This window comes from Crocodylus siamensis, chromosome 3 (genome assembly GCF_052110815.1).
Source record: "Crocodylus siamensis isolate JL-2025a chromosome 3, ASM5211081v1, whole genome shotgun sequence".
In the NCBI taxonomy this organism is placed as follows: Eukaryota; Metazoa; Chordata; order Crocodylia; family Crocodylidae; genus Crocodylus; species Crocodylus siamensis.
The window spans coordinates 4,183,182-4,203,684 of NC_143397.1; the positions used below are offsets into that span (position 1 = coordinate 4,183,182).

The 20,503-nt window shown below is 54.0% G+C and overlaps 1 protein-coding gene across 1 annotated transcript; it reads left to right on the forward strand.

The window, feature by feature from the left end:
• The first annotated feature begins 6,902 nt into the window (after nt 1-6,902).
• On the forward strand, nt 6,903-12,556 carry LOC149867941 (phospholipase A2 inhibitor gamma subunit B-like). The gene is made up of 5 exons (XM_090037153.1): nt 6,903-7,403; nt 8,629-8,745; nt 9,470-9,622; nt 10,611-10,751; nt 11,979-12,556. The coding sequence occupies exons 1-5, from the start codon at nt 7,355-7,357 to the stop codon at nt 12,200-12,202; spliced, it is 684 nt and encodes a 227-aa protein (XP_089893279.1). The 5' UTR covers nt 6,903-7,354; the 3' UTR covers nt 12,203-12,556.
• The last annotated feature ends 7,947 nt before the right edge of the window (nt 12,557-20,503 follow it).

A 20,503-nucleotide genomic window follows, 5' to 3' on the forward strand; every position in this document is an offset into this window, starting at 1 on the left:
CATGATGATGGGGCAAGGGCTGACCCCTGGGGGGTGTTTTGGCCACAGGCTCCTTCTCCACTCCCAACAAAGTGTCCTCATGGGGAGCCACCGTTAGCACCCGACCCATGGGTCCTCTCTGGGGGGAAACATCCTCTGGGACCCACAGAGTCTCTCTGAGTCTGGACATCTCTTCCTCTTCACGAATCTCTAGGAAGAGGTGACTGAAGACAGGTGGGCTTCTCCTGCTCCCTGCTAAGTTGAGGTTCTGGATTAAGTCTGATCTATACCATGCCCCAATATGAATTTCCTGGAGCTGTATCTGATTGGCATCGGTGACACTAAGCGCTCCTTGGGTCACCAGGCGTTGTAACACTGGCTGTAAGCACAGGACATACGCTGAAAGAGTCTTGCCCGTGCACTGGAAAGGTCCCAGCAATTCGTAGTACACCCCCCCTCCCTGTGGGTTGGCCAAAAGCATCCTGAAGGACCTGCACGCATTGCTGGGTGGTGATAGCAGGGCTCCAGAGTTTGGCAGTCCTCACAACCAAAAAGGCAGGCTCCCTCAGGACCTCCAGGAGATGGCGTCGTTTATCCTCATCAGATATTTTCCAAGTCACTGAAGTCTCTTGAATATGGGAGAGCCAAGAATTGAATCCTTCCTCCCCTGCAGGGACTGGCAGGGTTCCCGAGAAACTACAGAGTCCCTTATAGGCCGCCTGGTCACTGGAGGAACGTGTCACCTCCCGCAGAATCTGGAAAACCCTCACCCATTCCAGGGTAGCCCCAGCACCAGCAGCTCGCCCCTCTCCCCACTGCACTGTCCCATCACTCGCGGCGGGCACAGCAGACTGGTCGGCATTGGATATGTCTCCTGGTGGCTCTCTCTATAGGGGTACACAGCGCTTGAATAATATTCCAGCACCTGCTATAAGGGGATCCCAGATGAGCCCCCAAAATGTAACCCGGGCAGGTACCCCCTCTCCCATCGAAGTGATCAGAACAGGTGTACAAGTGCTGTGGGAGGTGTAGGCACTCTCTTCCCCCTATAGAGCAGAGCCAGACCACCAATAGGGGCTTAACCATATACCTTTTAATGAGAGAACAGTACTGAGAACATAACCAGTATAAGCCCGGGGGAATAGGGGACAATGCCCTGAGGGGGCGGGATTCAACAAAGGTCAGACACTTACAATCATGGACATATTCATCCAGTTAACAAAAAACAGGGTTAACAAAATATAAAACACAAACAGCAGAACAAACAATACTGGTTGGTGAAATATAAAAGGCACAAAATACGAAATGTCAACTAATAAGGAATATAGGGTCCAGCGAGGAGCCTCTCCCGTCGGCCGCATGCCCTGCTGCTGAGGGTCTAACTGCTGCCTGCAGGTCCCACTCCTTCAGGGTCTTCTGGGGCAACTGCTTCCACCCCGCCCAGCCCTTTGCCAGCTCTTCGAGATTTGTTCCTTGTGGTCTCTCTGGTCTCCCCTGAGTCAGCTGCACTGCCCCTTTTATCCCCCTCCATGTGACCCAAGGGGCCAATCAGGGGACAGGGAGGGTGGGGCTCTCAGGCCTGATTGGTGAGGAAAGGGAATCCCAAGTCCTCCAATCATCTTTTACAATTTCAAAACCCCTGGGCTAAGCCACTACCAGCTAGCCCATCACAGAAACATGAATACTTCTTTAAACTTTTCACAGAAAGAGGAATGAAATAAAGCTCTGATTCATTGTTTTCTTCTAACAGTGCAGCTCTCTCATGGCAATCCAGGTCCTGGTAGATTGGGCTTCTCCAACTTTTTAGACCCCAGGCCCCCCATTGGAGTTTAGACCTCCCTCAGAAGATGCCATCTCTGAACTTGCACCTTTTTATGACTACAGAGAAATCCTCTCCCACTGCAAACCACTCAGTGAGCCCATAACAGTGCAGGATGGATTTGACACCCTTGAAATCTCTAAGTTTCCCTTGCAAATTGTGTGTAGGTGTTTGCACACCTCCCAGTGCTAATATTGATTTCAGCCTCCAAAAGGATCTCTGTGCACCCCAGGGCATCAGGGCACCCTGGCTGAGAAGCGCTGCGGTAGACCCACCAGTCCCATGCTCCATTTGCTTTAAAAATGTCCCAGGAAATGGGCATTGGATGCTTTGCCTGATCTGGCCACCACTTTCAGTGTGAGGTGGACGTGCAGCCTCAGCTGTCCCCTCCTCCGGTCTCAGTGCTACCCTCTGCTTCGTGACAAGTGCCCTTGGCACTTGGGGTCCCAGGTCCTTCAGCCCTTGTAGACCACACGGGGCCCTGCAAGCAGGCATGGAGCTGCGTCTCCAAACTTTGGGGTTACAACACCAAACTCTGGGGTAACGTGTCCACACCTGAGGACAGGAGGGTGATCCAGGCAGACCTTGACAGGCTCAGGAAATGGGCGGACAAGAACCTGATGGTGTTTAATACCAAAAAATGCAAGGTCCTCCACCTTGGGAGGAAAAACCTGCAGCATCCTTATAGGCTCAGCAGCACTACGCTGGCTAGCACTATGGATGAGAGGGACTTGGGGGTCATGAGTAACCACAAGATGAACATGAGCCTTCAATATGATGCTGCAGCTAGTAAAGCAAGCAAAACGCTGGCTTGCATCCATAGATGCTTCTCAAGCAAATCCCTGGACGTCATTCTCCCATTGCACTGGGCCTTGGTGAGGCCGCAGCTGGAGTACTGCGTCCAGTTTTGGGCTCCACAATTCAAAAAGGATGTGGAGAAGCTTGAGAGAGTCCAGAGGAGAGCCACGCGCATGATCAGAGGTCAGGAAAACAGATCTTACGATGACAGGCTGAGAGCCGTGGGACTCTTTAGCCTGGAAAAGCGCAGGCTCAGGGGTGATCTGGTGGCCACCTCTAAGTTTACCAGGGGTGACCACCAGGATCTGGGGGAACGTCTGCTCACCAGAGCGCCCCAAGGGATGACGAGGTCGAACGGTCACAAACTGCTGCAAGACCGTTTCAGGCTGGACATAAGGAAGAACTTCTTTCCTGTCCGAGCCCCCAAGGTCTGGAACAGCCTGCCAGCGGAGGTCGTTCAAACACCTACATTGAGCACCTTCAAGAGACATTTGGATGTCTATCTTGCTGGGATCCTATGACCCCAGCTGACTTCCTGCCCCTGGGACAGGGGGCTGGACTCGATGATCTACCAAGGTCCCTTCCAGTCCCAATGTCTATGAAATCTATGAAATGTATGAAAGTCCCCAGAGTCTCCAGCCCTGACACAATCACAGTTCTGCAGGTCTGCCCCTTCCACTGCTGCTCCTGCCTGCTTCCCCCAGGATCTGGTTTCCAAGCTGCCCCCCATCCTTGTGTCTAGATTATAGGACACATAGCACATAGGAAAAACACACCGGGCTCACACCCTCCCCACCTGGCTTAACAGCAATGCACTGGGGCCGGTTCAGTCCTGACACTCAGGGAAAGTCCCCCAGGCGCTGATCAACTTAAGGAAGCAGCTGAGGAGCCAACACCACCCAAAAACACTGACAGGCAGTGCTGGGCATCTCTGTGCCTGTAGTTACATAGTCAAGGCGCCGGGGGCTTGTGGAGGACCCAGACCCATCACACGTTTGGAGGCCATGCTTCTCCCTCTGGCTCAGTGCAAGAAATTCTTGATGTCTGCTGCATAGCCACAGGAATGGCTGAAACCTGAATTTATCACCCCTGGCTCCAGCTCCCAGGGAGGGAACAAAGCAGGTGCATGGCTCACACTGGGCAGGACTGCGAATGCTGTCACAGCAAGGGAAATGCCCTTGATACTTTGTTTAATCAATGCTTGCAGGACCGGAGCAGTAGGTATGAGGCTTCAGCTGATGTGATGGATGCATTGGACGACCTCCTACCTATTTACGTGTGGTTGCAGATGATCCTGTCTCTGAAGAGGTTACAGGAGGAATAGCCACAGTTGGGAGGAAAGGGGAATAGCAAAGAGATGCAGTGACTTCCCTACAGCTCCACTGGAAACCCTGGGCAGCGCTGGAACAGGGCACAGGGCTCCTGCGTCTCAGGGCAGCACCTGAGCTATACAGACTGGCCTGCTCACAGGTCACGTGGCTTAACATAGTGCTTCCCAGACACCCTGGGCCAATGAACCAGCACCCATCCTCTCTATTTCTCATGGAGCCCAATGTACCCTCCTCCTCACATTTACTGGAAATGAGGGAGCGCCTGGAGCAAGCACTAGTGCCCTTGCCATGGCCTTGGAGACTGGAGATCAGTGTGAGATCCATGTCATACTGGGAAAGTCTCCCGCAGTAGAACAGATTTCCCCGCGTGACAGATCCCCCGCAGGAGGACTTGCCTGATACTGTATAGATCTGCAATGATCCCATTGTTGCCCTGTGGGGTCAGGCCAATGCTCAGGATCCCAATATCTCACTGTTAGACAGGAGGGCGTAGTGTACAATTGCACATGCACACACTCAAAAATCAATTAGGTGCACACACACGCACACAAACACTGGGTTTATCAGTGGCAGGTCTTGTCAGACCAACCTGGTGGCCTTTTACGATCAGGTCACCAAATCATTAGACGCAGGGGTTGCTGTGGATGTAGTCTTTTTGGACTTCCGGAAGGCTTTCGACACTGTCTCTCACCCTGTCCTCATCAAAAAGCTGGGAGACTGTGGTGTCGATGCCCACACGGTCAAATGGGTCGCCAACTGGCCGGAGGGCCGCACCCAGAGGGTGGTAGTGGATGGGTTCTTCTCGACCTGGAAGGATGTGGGCAGTGGGGTCCCCCAGGGCTCGGTCCTCGGGCCTGCACTGTTCAACATCTTCATCAGTGACTTGGATGAGGGGGTAGAAAGCACCCTGTTCAAGTTTGCTGATGACACTAAGATGTGGGGGGATGTGGGTGCACTAGAAGGGTGCAATAGGCTACAAGCTGACCTTGACAGGTTGCAACGGTGGGCGGATGAGAATAGGATGGGGTTTAACACTGACAAGTGCAAGGTGTTGCACATGGGGAGGAAGAACCGGCACCACACTTACAGGTTGGGGAACTCTCCTCTTGCCAGCACGGAGACGGAAAAGGATCTTGGAGTCGTCATTGACTCCACGATGAACATGGGCCGGCAGTGTGGGGAGGCAGTCAAGAAGGCCAATCGTACCCTATCATGCATCCACAGATGCATCTCGAGCAGGTCCAGGGAGGTGATCCTCCCCCTCTATGCGGCACTGGTCAGGCCGCAGCTGGAGTACTGCGTCCAGTTCTGGGCGCCACACTTCAAGAGGGACGTGGACAATATGGAAAGAGTTCAGAGGAGGGCCACTCGTATGATCAGGGGTCAGCAGGGCAGGCCTTATGAGGATAGGCTACGGGACCTGAACCTGTTTAGCCTCCACAAGAGAAGGCTAAGGGGGGACCTTGTGGCCTGCTACAAACTGGTCAGGGGGGATCAGCAGGTATTGGGGGAGTCCCTGTTCCCCCGTGCGCTGCCAGGAGTGACCAGGAATAACGGTCACAAGCTGGCGGAGGGTAAGTTCAGATTAGATATTAGGAGGCGCTACTTCACAGTCAGGGCGGCTAGGGCCTGGAACCAGCTTCCAGGGGAAGTGGTGCAGGCTCCTAGCCTGGGGATTTTTAAAAGGAAGTTAGATGAGCACCTTGCCGGGGTCATCTGACCCCGGTGCTCTTTCCTGCTAAGGCAGGGGGTCGGACTAGATGATCTACCTAGGTCCCTTCCGACTCTAGCTACTATGAAACTATGAAACACACTAGTTGCACCAGGTACACACACACACTCTAGGTGGACACACACACACGTACACACACACACACACTACCAACTCAGGCACATGCACATCCAAAATTACTAGGCTAGGCACATGTGGACCTATCACCAGTTCAAGAACCTATAGACTATACACACCAAAAGTTAGAGAAAAATGAATTCTCAATACCTGCACACACAATACACATACATGGATCACTAAGTTGTATATCATACACATGATGACATATATATTTATATTTAACAGTTCACACAGAAACCATGGACCTACACATACACACAGCTTGGGATACCTGGGAGGGGAAGGTTAAGGTGAGAGAGAGAGTTGAAGTGTAGGGAATGAAAGTTTCTGGAACACAGATTAGAACCAGTAGACTGGAGAGAAGCCGGCTGAGGAACAGAGGCCTGGGGTTACTTTGGATTAATGGACCTTAATTGATGAAAGGACAATGGGGGAAGCCTGCAGAACAGAGGAGTGATGCTGGAGAGAAGCTGGCACAGAGACTGGGACTAAATCTGGAGCTACCGGGAAGCCAAAAGGTAAATGGGGGGGAACGGGGACTGGGGTTGTGGGGGAGCTAGAGAGGGTGTGGACCGGAGCTCAGCAAAACACGATTCAACTCAGGGTTGCAAATGACAGTGGTTTTATTGAAAAGGGGAGATGGTGACGCAATATTGTATTGGTTCCTTCACACACACACACACACACACACACACACGCACGCACACACACACACTAGAGGGTAAAGAGGCTAAGTGCAGAGGCTGAAGTCCAGGAGGAGAGAGAGAGAGAGAGTGCAAATTGTAGGAGAAAGTGTGCGGGTGGTATCTACCTATCCCAGGCTGAATGTTGGTCCTTGATGGCCAGTCGGGGTCTCCTTCAGCTTGGTGTTGTCCAGAGGGGGTTGCCGGCAGAGCCCCTGGGGTGGATGGGCACCTAACATGGAGCTGGTCTGGTCTGGATGGAAAACAGCATTCCCAAGGACTCAGTCTCCACTCCCCCTTCTTATGGGACAGACTACCTATGATCTCCTATGGGGAGGGCAAGTCCAGAGGGCTCCAGGTGTTCATACCGTGCATGTGCAGCCTTGGCACAATGGTGGGTTGCCTCATCTTTTGCGTCTTGAATGCGGAGGATGGTTGCAATGGCTGGGTCCTTGGTCCATGCATTGGTTTTGATGGTTTGGTCATTCAGAGGGAGCTATTTTTACACCTACTCCCATTGTCTCTCAAGCACCCCCATTTGTTCTGATGCATTCAGGAACCAAGAAGAAGGCAGTGGCAGTCAGCCGTACCCCCAGCCCTGCAGCAGAGAGGAAGCTGAGGCCAGTTGACGGAGGAGTGACTTGCATGGGTGGAAGAGCTCACAACTAGCTGTATCCTGTTCAGAAAACTGGAGAAACAAAGCTCCAGGACCCTCCAGGGTAACGGTATCTTCCCAGTGCCAGCTGGCATGACACAAGTTCCTTTTTTCTCACTTTCTCAAAACAGCGCTTGCGCTGTCCTCTGAGAGCAGCCGGTCAGGACAGAATTGCTCTGCATCCACCAAGAAGTCAAGAGACCCGTGGCCAGTGCCTCCGGCTCTCTCCTCCGCACCATGAAAGCACCCGTCATCCTCTACGCCCTCTTGGCTGTCCTCGACCAAGGTGAGTCTCCTGGCGCCGAGGCCGCAGGACAGGGCAGAGGACTAGCCCTGGGACTGCTCTAAAACTCCCCCGGGAGGGGGGCGCGGGGGATGGCACCAGGAGCGTGGGTGGGAGGAGACGGGAGCTGGAAAGGTGAGAGCTGCACGGGGTCGCTCTGGGCCCCTGCCCAGGACGGAGCCAGTGACGCGCTGGGCTGCTCCGCGGAGGCCTCCCAGCCCTGTGCCCAGCGCCCAGAGCAGCGGGCGAGAGGCCCTGACCCTTTTGGGCCGCGCCGAGCCCAGCAGTAGCGGCGCCTGTTCCCACTCCCTGCAGCAGTCAGGGCCGTGCCTCCCTTTGCCTTTCTACCCCGGCTGCTCCTCACAGCATGGCACAGGCACTGTCCCAGGCGCCAACCCGCGGCAGTGTGGAGAGGTCTCAGCAGCCGAAGGAATTTGCTTTCTGCGTCTCCTCAAAGCAGCTGAGATGGCTCCTGCCCAGCTTCCCAGCTGCAGCAATAGGAAGACGCGTGCAGGAAGGCGATGGAGGGGCCTTCCCTGGGGGTTGTCAAGCAGAGGCTGGAGGGGCGTTTACCGAGAAGGGGTTGGGGACAGTGCCGTGTGTGTCCGTGCAGGGGCTGCACGAGGTGCCCCTGGAGGCACGTCCAACCTGCCAGGTGTACAGCACGGTGGTTAGGTGTTCACCGCAGTGACAGTGCCTTGTGGGCTGGATTTGAACCCGCCTGCACTGGAGGGGCAGGCGGCAGCGCAGCGTGGTGAGCAGCGCCACGGAGCTGCAGGGGTTAATGCATCCCTTGCCCTGCTCCCAGACTGCGACCCTGTAACCTGGATTTCAGCAGGGGGTCCGGCCCCTGCTCCCATCGCCCCCCAAATCCCAGCTGCTCTGGGAGCCCTGCAGGCCTCGTGGCACAGCTCCGCTCAGTGCCGAGGGAGAAAGAAAAGAGAAGGCAGCACCTGCTTTGTGAGAGGGCAGCTCCTTGTGAGTTCAGATCAATGACAGGAATAAGCAAATAGCAAGTAAAATGTGAGAAATGTAGGAAGCAACTGGGGCAAAAGCAGGGGCAGACGGGGAAGAAGAAAGAGAAGGTGGCAGCTGCTTTGTCGCTCACGTGGGCTGGCTGCAATAGCGCTCAGAGGTGGAGGGAGATGCAGAAGGGGAAGCAGGGAGGCTGGGAGGAGAAATGGGGGTAACCCTCTCTCGAGGGACGACGGTTGTCTTTCCCCTCCAGGCAGCACTCTCCAGTGTGAAGTTTGCCATGCGGCAGGGCAAGACTGTTCCGGCTCCAGGGAGACCTGCAATCCTGGCCAAGATACCTGCGGTATTATCAAAACTGAAGTGATAGTCGGTAGGTGAGATGTAATTGAAAATAAGTTTATTTCCCACCCCCACAACTTCCATTTCCCTTGAAATTCAAGGTCCAGGATGAAGCCTCTTGTGAAGTCCTTTGGTGCCCTGTGATGAAGAGCTCGAGGTGCAGTTACTAACCCCGCCAGTGTGTCCTGCCCCTTCTCGCGCCGGCAGGGAAGAGCAGACAGGAGGCCCAAATATCCAGCTCACTGCCCGACGCACCTCTCTGAGCACTTGCTGGACCCCTCGGCTGTTAGCTGGGCAGGGGCGTGCATCTCTTTGCATCCACCTCCAGCTTGGTGCTCCAGGGTCCCGGCGCTGGGCTCCTGGACGGGAACACGCTGAATGGCCACGACTCAGCCTAACCATGGTGGCATCGTCTGGCCAGCTACGTGCCGCTCCGGGGAGGAGCCGGGTACGGAAGTATGGATGGGCGGAGAGAGAGAATTACTGACCTGGGGAAAGACAAGGAGAAGCTCCTGAGAGGAGATTAAGAGAGGTCTGCGTGTTTAGGGCAGACAAACAAATGCTGAGCTGGGGCTTGAGTACTCTTCACTACATCCTTCAGGAGGAGTCCAGGATCTCCCCACCCTGTCGTGATTGTACATAACGTGGGGGCAGGGTCGTGCCGCACCAGGGCAGCGATGATGCACATGCAGGGAGCAAAGTCCTTCGGTAACGAGTGTGTTTGTTAACTCTGGGCCGTGTTCCCTTTGTTGCAGGGGAAGTGAAGACGCTGACTTACACAAAGTCCTGTCTCAGCTCTGATGTGTGTCCCAATGCCCATTTTAGCATGGCTTATGGGAGAGGAATAAGACAGAGAAGCAGTATCGCCTGCTGCACCGGGGAGGCCTGTCAAACTATGTCTGTCCAACGTATGTGTCGCCTCCTCCCCTCCCCTCCCCATCCACCCCTCACAAGAGGCTCATGCTGGGGTCACAGTTAGGAGTCCTGCTTTGTCCTGAGCTGGCACCAGCCTGGCGGTTTAATAGTATCCTAGAAATTGAGGGCTGGAAGGGACCTGAGGAGGTCACATCTAGTCCAACCCCCTGCTCAAAGCAGGACCAGCCCCAGCTACATCATCCCTTTTGTCTACCCACGTCTTTAAAACCTCCAAGGATGGAGACTCCACCACCTCTCTGGGGAGCCTGTCCCAGTGTTTCACTACCCTCCTCCAGGGAGGTGAAGGCTCCCATTCAATCCCCATCAGTCTTCTCTTCTGCAGAATCAGTCAGCCCATTTCCCTCCTCCTCTCCTCACCAGTCCTGTCCCCCAGCCTCACAACCATTTTCATTGCCCTCTCCTGGACTCTCTCCAATGTGTCCACAGCCTTTCTGCAGTGATGGCTCCCACAGCTGGACACAGGACTCCAGATGTGGCCTCGCCAGAGCAGAGTAGAGGGGAAGGATCACTCCCTCGATGTGCTGGCCCCGGATGCCGGGAGCCTCCTTGGAGCAAGAGCGCAGTTTGCTCAGAGCCTGGCAGGGACAGGCCTGTTGCCCAGCAAGCGGGACAGGTTACGTGTGGGGGGCTGCCGGCGGCAGGTCTCCCTTGCCCTGCTGCAGGTGGTCCTGAGCTCCGGAGAAGCATTGCCCTCCCTGCAGGGCACCTTGCACTGGGTAATCCCCCACGGGCCTGGGGCGGGGAGGCAAAATGCACCGGCCTGGAGACTCCCAGTGAGCAGAGAAAGATTTCAGGGCTTCACGCAGGAGACCAGGGGACACCGGACCGTGCTGCTCATGCACGTCCTGAGCTACAGCTGTGGCCCCTGCCCGCAAGGCTTAGAGGCCGACGGGGAGATCTCGAATGCAGACATTTCCCTTCTAACCCTGTCAAACCCGACTGTCATCTGATTGTTCCCAGTGCCACCAGTCAACACCACTCCCAATGGCTTGCAGTGTCCAGCGTGCTACAGCCTTGGATCTCATGACTGTGACAACAAGATTGTATCTTGTACCGGGTCTGAGACCTACTGCATTGATGTAGCAGGTTCAGTTAGCATGGGTAAGTTTTATTCATTCTCTGCTGTCATCTTTTGTTTGATCTTACAAACCCCGGTGCAAGAAACGCATGCAAGAGAACTAAAAGGCGGCACATGTAATGCAAGTAGAGCTGAGGACTATTGACTCAAAGGGAGGGGGAACACGTCTAAGACCGCGGGTGGCAGGGACCTGGCTGAAAAAGCCTCCTAATCTGACAGGGCTTTTTCCCAGTGTTAAAGCACCCGGGGGAAAACCATGCAGCCAGGGCCAGCTCTGGTGCTGGGCTGTCCACAGGCCGCCCCCAGCTGAGACCGCCACTCTGGGAAAGCAGATTACTGGTTATAAGAAAGTTTGTGTGTTGATGGTAGCAGATTTGCCTCCTCTTGGAGGGGACGAGAGAGCCAGGGAAGCTGGAGATGTGAGTGTGACTCACTCACTCACACCATAGACACGCGTCCTTGGGCAGAGGTGGGCACAGACAGCATGCACACAGCCCTTTCTTTCAGAAATCGCAGTCCCCACAGCCAGTACCAGCTTCCAGGGAGCAACTGCCTCCAGTAGCCATTTCCTGTAAAGAGAGCAATGCAGACTGTCTTGCTGCTTGGAAGAAACCCCCAGAGTCTCAGCCACAAAACTCTCAACGCCAGCATTTCATCAGAGACGGATCAGCCTTTTCAGTCTCTGACAGAGACCTTGCAAGGTTACCGCACCAACGTAATGAAGTGACCGGACGGAAGAACACCCGTGTTTGGATTTCAGTGCGTGGTTATTTGCACAGTCTCTATGATGTGATCGTCTTGCAGCTGTATTGCTGCCCCGAGGTTGCCAGATTAGACAATTCCTCGGTGCAAAGCACAAGCAGAGGGATTCCCTGGGGAGGTAAAAGTCACAAAGTTTCTTGTCCTCCATTAGCCTTTAGAAAGTAGACAGCAAACAAGAAAATGATGCAATCCACCTGCTAATCCCAGCCCCATCATCAGCCCTGCAGCCTCCCTAGCCTTCGCACTTCATGCAGACCAGAGTGAATTCATCCCCTCTTTAAACAACACAAACTCTCTAGACTGTGTCAGGAAAAGACCAGGGAGGAGTTTACGGTGTCTTACTCCAGGACCTGATGTGCGTCCTGGCGCTGGTGCAGGGGTCTCGAATGCTCGGAGGAGGAGGGGAGCTCTGAGCCCTCGGAGGGGGTTGTTGCAGGGACCGGTGAGAGATCCCGGGATGCTCAGTGTGTGTTTCTTCTGTCCTGCAGGAGGAACCAGTATGAAAACAGCAATGAAAGGCTGCACCTCTTGGTCTGAGTGCACACTTCCAAAAGGAGAGAGGAAGGCAATTCAAGGCATCTCCATGGATTTCAATAGGTTTGAATGCAAACTAGCCTCTTCTGCAGCCAGCAAGTCTTCAAGGTGGGCCAGCCAAGCCATCCTCTGCTTTCCCATCATAGCTGGCCTCATCTTGACCAAGACCACTTCCTGATGTTCACAAGGGCCAAGAAATGCAATGTCTGAGGATGCAAAACACAATGCTGCATAATACTCTGCCTCCTCGCTTGTGTGTGACACTTTCTGCTGCAGCTTCTGTCCGCGGGTGGTTCTTTTGCCTCTGGGTCTGGATGCACGACACGGTCATACTGATGTGAAAGAGGAGAAAACACACAACATTTCACCCGATTGTATTCCCATTTATTAGAATCTAGGGTAGAGTTATTCCAGGAAAAATCAGAGGTAAAACTTGTGTCCACTCTTAAACTTGATATGCTTATATTGGTGTATGGAAGTCATTTAAGGTAAACCAGCATTAATGGGTCATGGCCAGCTTAGCGTCTTGCACGTGTTTCATTTATCAGGTTTTGTGATGTATTCTGCAGCTGTTTATCCCAGGCTGGGCGGTAGGGGCACACTGCTTAATAGCACTGCACAGCACAGACAGCAGGAACAGGAGATCCTCACATAACTCTAGTTTCAGTCTGCACTAAACAGCCTCAAAAGGATCCCTTGCAGTTTGCTTTACCAGGTGCAGTTGGGTGCTAAAAGGGCTGGGACCAAACCCTGTGCGGTTCCTTCTTAAAAAACGTATAGAGGAGTACGGCTGAAGAGGACCTCTGGTCCAACCCCGTGCTTTAGGCAGGATCAGCCTTATCTAAACTACCCCAGACAGGCAGGTGCTTGCCTAATCTGCTCTTGAAAACTTCCCCGGATGCAGATCCCACAACCCCTGTAGCATGATGTTGCCCAGAGCTGCACCAGTCTCCTAGCCAGAAACTTCTGACTCATTGCCAGCCTCAATTTCCCTTGGTGCAATCTGAGACCATTCTTCCTTGTACTATCCAAGAAGGAACAGCTTATTGCCATCTTCCTCATAGCTACGATTCAGGTATTTGCAAACTTTATCAAATCTCCGCTCAACCCTTTCTTCCTGAGACTAAAATGCAACAGTTCTTCCAACCTCTTCTCATAAGGAGCTGAGCTCTGGGACTCCCTCCCTCTGAGGCTCACCAGAGCTGAGCCTGGACGTCTTTGGGTAGCAGTGAAAGACCTCTGACTCGGGCAGACATTTAGCAGACAAAATTAAGCCAAGATACTGTTTACTAGATCTCAGTTTTATTTTGATATACTAGTGGCCCTTTAAGTCGTTCTTGTGGTAGGACAGGAGGGGGCATTACTAGGCTCAGCCACCTGCCTCACTGTGCCCGACCAAAACCACGCTTTGAGTGTCTGCCCTGGGGCACCTACTTTCTGCCAACCCCTTTCCTGGAGCACACCCGTAAGCCTGGGGTAATTGTTGCCACCACCCGGCCTGGGAGGGGGATGCTGCGTGGTTGCTGGAGTGGGCATGAAGGGCGTAGCTGGCTGGAGGTGCAGAGCATGCTGGCTGCAGGGTGGCTGAGGTGGGGGCAGGGCTGGGGGCTGGCAGGACTGTGGGCCAAGGCCCAGCCGGGTGTACGACAGCCTCGCGGGCAACACCGCAAGGACGCTTTTTTGATGCAAGATTGAAGGTGGCAGCAGGGATAAAAGCTGCACCCCACAGAAAGGATGTCCGCTCAAGCGACTGCCCCCCACCCCAGGAGCAGGATCCCTCTCTCACCTGTTCACAGCTGAGCACAAGGGCTCGTCCACGCCCAGCAGACACTGAGGTCTGCCCTGCAAGCTGAGGACCTGGTGCTGCCTCAGAGAGGCCTCTCTTCCCAAACACACCTAGCAGGCTTGCCTTTTGGAGCTTGGATTGAGTCCCAGGCTTGAAATCTTGCTGTTTTGATTAGTGGAGCCCATCCACCCATCAGGAGGCATAAAGAGGAGCTAAGTCATACCCCTTTCCTGAGGGGAGGGGGAGAGGAGTTCCCCACCCATCCTGGACCTGATTGAGGACTGCCACACTCAGGTCCATAAGTCTTCGGGGCAGAGCCCTGGAGAGTATAAAAGGAGCTGCGTGCCCAGCACAAGGGAACACGTCCGGGGCAGAGAAGAGAGAAGAGCGGGCTTAGAAGAGCTGAGGAGAGCTGCTCGGCAGGGTGCAGGAGTAGCCCAGGAGCTCCCCTGGAGACTTCCATCAGTGGAGAACAGTGGACGGCTCCAGCAGCCAGGCTCTCAGCGTGCAGCACAGCACACGGCGTCCAGACCCTTGGAGCTGCGGGAGGCGGCTCGGGTCTGCAACCTCTGGCATGCGGCCAGAGACACGGTGCACAGGGTAGGGACTTTGGAGCACTTGGGCATCTCAGTTCCTCAACCCCTGAATGAGCTTGGGAGCTCAGTGCAGGAGACACTGCACAGAGAGTCTGGGAGTGGTCTGAGCCTTGTGTTGCATGAGGCAGCCCAGGCCTCCAACCCATAGCAAAAGGTGGAGTCCAGGGAGCCAGACAGTGCTTGGGCTACTGAGCCAGCAGACAAGGCTGAGCCAGAGGCTCCAGAAGCCCTGCACAAAGCAGCCCTGTTCAAGGGGACAGCAAGGGTGTACGGGAATGCCTGATTGCCAAAAAGGCGGTGTACAACCGGTGGAAGGGGGGTGCAATCTCCAAAGAGGAGTATACCTCCTCTGCTTCAGCCTGTAGGGGGGCTGTCAGGAAAGCTAAGGTGGACATAGAGCTAGGACTAGCGTCCAAGATCAAAGATAATAAAAAGTCCGTTTTCAAATGGATCCCAGGGGAGGCGTACCAAGGGTTAGTGAGGAACTAGTTAGGGAACTTCTGCAAGGACTGGATGTATTCAGATCAGCTGGTCTAGATGATCTCCACCCTTGAGTACTAAGGGAATTGGCTGAGGTCATTGCAGGACCCCTGGCATGGCTTAAGAGCACTCGTGGTGCTCTGGTGTGGTGCCAGAGGACTGGAAGAGGTCCAATGTGGTTCCCATCTTCAAAAAGGGGAGGAAGGAGGACCCGGGAATCTATAGGCCAGATAGTCTTACCTCAATCGTGGGCAAGCTTTTTGAGCAAATTATTCTGGTGCAGATCCACGAGGGGCAAGCAGGGCCTTTCATGCTTAGGGGCAACCAACATGGGTTCATTAGTGGCAGGCCCTGTCAGACCAACCTGGGGGCTGTGGTGTCGACACCCACACAGTCAGATGTGTCGCCAACTGGCGGGAGGGCCGCACCCAGAGAGCAGTGGTGGACGGGGCATGTTTGACCGGAGGAATGTGGGCAGTGGGGTCCCCCAGGGCTCGGTCCTCGGGCCCGCACTGTTCAACATCTGCATCAGGTACTTGGACGAGGGGGTAAAAAGTACCCTGTTCAAATTTGCTGTTGACACTAAGATGAGGGGGGATGTGGGCACACTAGAAGGGAGGAATAGGCTGCAATCGGACCTAGACAGGTTACAGGGGTGGGCGGATGAGAACAGGATGGGACTCAACACCGACAATGCAAGGTGCTGCACCTGGGGAGGAAGAACCGGCACCATACCTAGAGGCTGGAGAACTCCCTTGTCGTCAGTGCAGAGGCAGAAAAGGATCTTGGGGTCATCATTGATGCCAAGATGAACGTGGGCCGGCAGTGTGGGGATGCAGTCAGGAAGGCCAGCCGTACCTTGTCATGCAACCACAGATGCATCTCGAGCAGGTCCAGGGAGGTGATCCTCCCCCTCTATGCGGCACTGGTCAGGCCGCAGCTGGAGTACTGCATCCAGTTCTGGGTGCCGCACTTCAGGAGGGACGTGGACAGCATGGAGAGGGTCCAGAGGAGGCCACTCGCATGGTCAGGGGGCAGCAGGGCGGGCCCTATGAGGAGAGGCGATGGGAGAGCCTCCACAAGAGAAGGCTGAGGGGGATCTAGTGGCCTGTTATAAACTAGTCTGAGGGGACCAGCAGGCATTGGGGGAGCTCCTGTTCCCCCCGAGCACTACCAGGAGTGACCAGGAATACTGGTCACAAGCTGCCAGAGGGGAGATTCAGACTAGACATCAGGAGGCGCGACTTCACAGTCAGGGCGGCTAGGATCTGGAACCAACTTCCAAGAGAAGTGGTGCTGGCTCCTACCCTGGGGGGCTTTAAGAGGAGGCTAGATGTATACCTTGCTGGGGTCGTTTGACCCCAGTCCTCTTTCCTGCCATGGCAGGGGGTCGGACTAGATGATCTTGTTAGAAATGCACAGTGAATGGAGTATTGTTAGAATATGATTAGAAATGGAGTGTTGTTAGAACTGCACAGTTTGCATCTCGTACCTGATAAGGAGAAACACTGCCAAGGACCTTTCTCTCTTTCTTATGTTAAGAATCACTCCCTTTTTCTCTCTCCCCCTGACTTTCACATGCAGATTACAGAGGCTGGAATTCAACTGACTGTGTCCTTGAAAGGGGGGGGATTTCAACTCTTGGTGACCTAGAGAGCTTTCTGAGCGTGCGCAATTAGCTGATGCATATTTGCCTATCTGCCCCGCATACTTAAGTAGTTAATGATAATATACATGCGACGGATGAAGTGACGTGATCACATATATGTTTGTATGAACCGGAAATGAGCTGTAAGAGTTCCTGTTTCTGCACACGTGCCCAGGAGGGAAGGGATATAAAGCCAGCTAAGAATTTCCTCAGGCGGCGGAGTAATCTGAGTCTTTTGTCTCTGCTCTGACCCTATTTGCAAATACACCTTTTGTGCTGCTAATAGTGTGTGCCTGAGATTTATTTGCGAGCCTCCAAAGAAACGAACCGCTTTTTGCATCAATCTGCTTAGGTCCCTTCCGACCCTAGAAACTATGAAACTATGAAATATATAGGGAGGATGAAGAAAGCGCCGGGAAATGTGGGGCCCCTGCAAGATCCTTTGGGCAATCTGGTAGCTAGGCCAGAGGAGAAAGCAGACCTCTTTAACCAATTCTTCACCTCCGTTTTCTTGTGCAGGGACCAGGACTTCCCCACCGTGATGCAAGATGGACTCAAGGGGAACGCTTCCAGAGCTTCTGGAGGGGCTGGACGTGTTCAAGTCAGCGGGTCCAGATGCTCTCCACCCCAGGGTGTTGAGGGAGCCAGCAGGGGCTATTGCAGGGCCCTTGGCATGGCTTTATGAGCACTTGTGGTGCTCGGGCCTGGTGCCAGATGATTGGAAGATAGCCAATGTGGTTCCCATCTTTAAAAAACGGAGGAGGGAGGACCCGGACAACTATAGACCCGTCAGTCTTACCTCAATCCTTGGGAAACTCTTTGAGAAGATCATCATGGAGCACATCTGCGATGGGCTGGCCTCAGAGATGATGCTCAAGGGCAACCGGCACAGTTTCATTAGGGGCAGGTCATGTCAAACCAACCTGATTGCCTTTTACAATCAGGTCACAAAGGCCTTGGATACAGGTGTCACCGTGGACGTAGTCTTTCTGGACTTCAGCAAGGCCTTTGACACCATTTCCCATCCCATCCTCATTAAAAAATTGGGAGAGTGTGGCATTGATGCCTACATAGTCAGATGGATTGCAGTTTGGCTGAAGGGTTGCACTCAGAGGGTGGTGGTGGACGGGTCATATTTGACCTGGGAGGGTGTGGGCAGTGGAGTCCCCCAGGGCTCGGTCCTTGGGTCCGCGCTGTTCAACTTCTTTATCAGCGATTTGGATGACGGGGTGAAATGCAACCTGTTTAAATTCGCTGTTGATACCAAAATTTGGGGTGAGGTGAGCACGCTAGTAGGGAGGGAAAGACTGCACCAAGACCTGGATAGGTTGCGTTTCAATACAGACAAGTGCAGGGTGCTGCACAGGGGCAGTAGTAACCAGCAGCAGACTTATAAGACGGAGGCAGAAAGGGATCTGGGAGTCATTATTGACTCCAAGATGAACGTGGGCCGGCAATGCGAGGTCACGGTTGGCAGGGCTAACCACACCTTGTCGTGCACCCACAGATGCATCTCTAGCAGGTCCAGGGAGGTGATCCTCCCCCTCTATGGTCAGGCCGCAGCTGGAATACTGCGTCCAGTTCTGGGCGCCACACTTCAGGCGGGACGTGGACAACATGGAGAGGGTCCAGAGGAGGCCATCTGCTGATCCGGGGCCTGCAGACTATACAGGCGGAATAGCATGGGGAGGAAAAGTGGGGGTGTACTGCTGTAGGTCAAAGAGCAATACCTGTCCTCAACTAACAGGATGGGGTCAGAGGGGGGTCAGGCTGAAGTGCTCTGGGTCAGAATACAGGGGGGTCATGGGGAAAAGGGACTTAACAGTGCAGGTCTGCTACAGACCTCCCAACCAAGGGGAACAGCTGGACTGCGAATTCTTTGGTCAGCTAGCGGAGGCACTTATGTCAAGGGATGTAGTTGTCATGGGTAATCTAAATGACCTAGACATCTGCTTGGAGGAGCAGTCAGCCAGGTCGGACCGCTTATAAAGGTTCCTTGCTGAGATACAAGACCTCCACTTAACCCAGGAGGTGCACAGTCCCAGCAGGGGGAATGCCCTCCTGGACTTGGTCCTGGCCCCAGGCGATGACCTGGTGAGGGGGCTGCAGGTTCTTGACCACCTGGGTGACAGTGATCATCACTACTGGAATTCACCATCCAGTGCAGGGTGTCAAGGGCCTGCAGCAAGGCAAAAGCCCTTGACTTCAAGAGGGCCAACTTCAATGAATTGGGGAGATTGGTAGGAGAGGTACTGGGGTCCTGGAGGGTAAGGGAACTGGGCGTCCAAGACCAGTGGTCGTTCCTTAAGGAGACGATCCTCCGTGCCCAAGGGGTAATAGTCGCAATGAGAATCAAAGGGGGCAAGAGCGCTCAAATCCCCCTTGTTTCACCAAAGGCATTCAGGAATGCCTGAAAGCCAAAAAGGAGGTGTACACCCAGTGGAAGGGAGAGGCTATCACCTAAGAGGAGTATACCTCCATTAGTCAGGTCTGTAGGGGGGCTGTTAGGACAGCTAAGACAGATAGAGAACTAGGGCAAGCATTAAGGATCAAGGATAACAAAAAGTCCTTTTTAAACTACATAGGGAGTACGAAGAAGGCACTGGGTAATGTGGGGCCCTTGCAGGATACGCTTAGTAATCTGGTGGTTGCACCAGAGGAAAAGGCAGACTTTTTAACAATTTCTTTGCCTGTATTTTTTTTGTGCAGGGACAGGGATTCCCCCACTGAGATTCAGGATGGACTCAGGAGAGATTCCTCCAGGCCTAAGGTCAGGGAGGACCAAATTAGGGAACTTCTGGAGGGGCTGGACGTGTTCTAATCAGCAGGTCCAGAAGCTCTCCATCCCAGGGTGCTGAGGGAATTGGCAGCGGTTATTGAGGGTCCCCTAGCATGGCTTTATGAGCACTTGTGATGCTCTGGCCAGGTGCCAGATGACTGGAAGAAGGCCAATGTGGTCCTCATTTTCAAGAAAGGGAGGTGGGAGGACCAGGGCAACTATAGGCCCATTAGTCTTACTTTGATCCTGGGGAAGCTCTCTGAGATGGTTATCTAGGAGCACATCATTGAAGGATCAGCAGCAGGGATGATGCTCAAGGGCAACCGGCATGGGTTCATTAGGGGCAGGTCCCGTCAGACCAACCTGATTGTTTTCTATGCAGGTTTTCAACGCAAGTCATTGGACGCAGGTGTTGCAGTGGATGTAGTTTTTCTGGACTTCAGGAAGGCCTTTGACACTGTCCCCCACCCCATGCTCATTAAAAAGCTAGGCGGCTGTGGCATTCATGTCTACACAGTCAGATGGATTGCAAATTGGCTGAGGGGCCACACCCAGAGATTGGTGGTGGACGGGTCATATTTGACCTGGAGGGTTGTGGGCAGTGTCGTCCCCCAGGGCTCGGTCCTCAGGCCTGCACTATTCAATTTCTTTATTAGCAACTAGGACGAGGGCGTGAAAAGCTCCCTGTTCAAATTCACTGACAACACCAAGATTTGGTGCAAGGTGGGCATGCTAGAAGGGAAGGACAGGATACAGCTGTACCTGGACAAGTTACAGGGGTGGGCGAATGAGAATAGGATGGGATTCTATACTGACAAGTGTACTGCACTTGGGCAGAAAGAACCAGCAGCAGACCTATAGGCTGGGGGACTCGCTTCTCAAAAGCACAGTGGCAGAAAGAGATCTTGGAGTCATTATCAATTCCAAAATGAACATGGGCTGCCAACACTGTCAGTAAGGCTAGCTGCAGCTTGTCATGCATCCACACATGCATCACAAGCATGGCCAAGGAGGTGATCCTGGCCCTCTATGCAACATCGGTCAGGCCACAGTTGGAGTACTGCCTCCAGTTCTGGGTGCTGCACTTCAGGAGGGATGTGGCCAGCATTGAGAGGGTCGAGAGGAGGGCCATGTGCATGATCCGGGGACAGCAGGGCAGACTCTGTGAGGAGAGGCTATGGGAGCTGAAC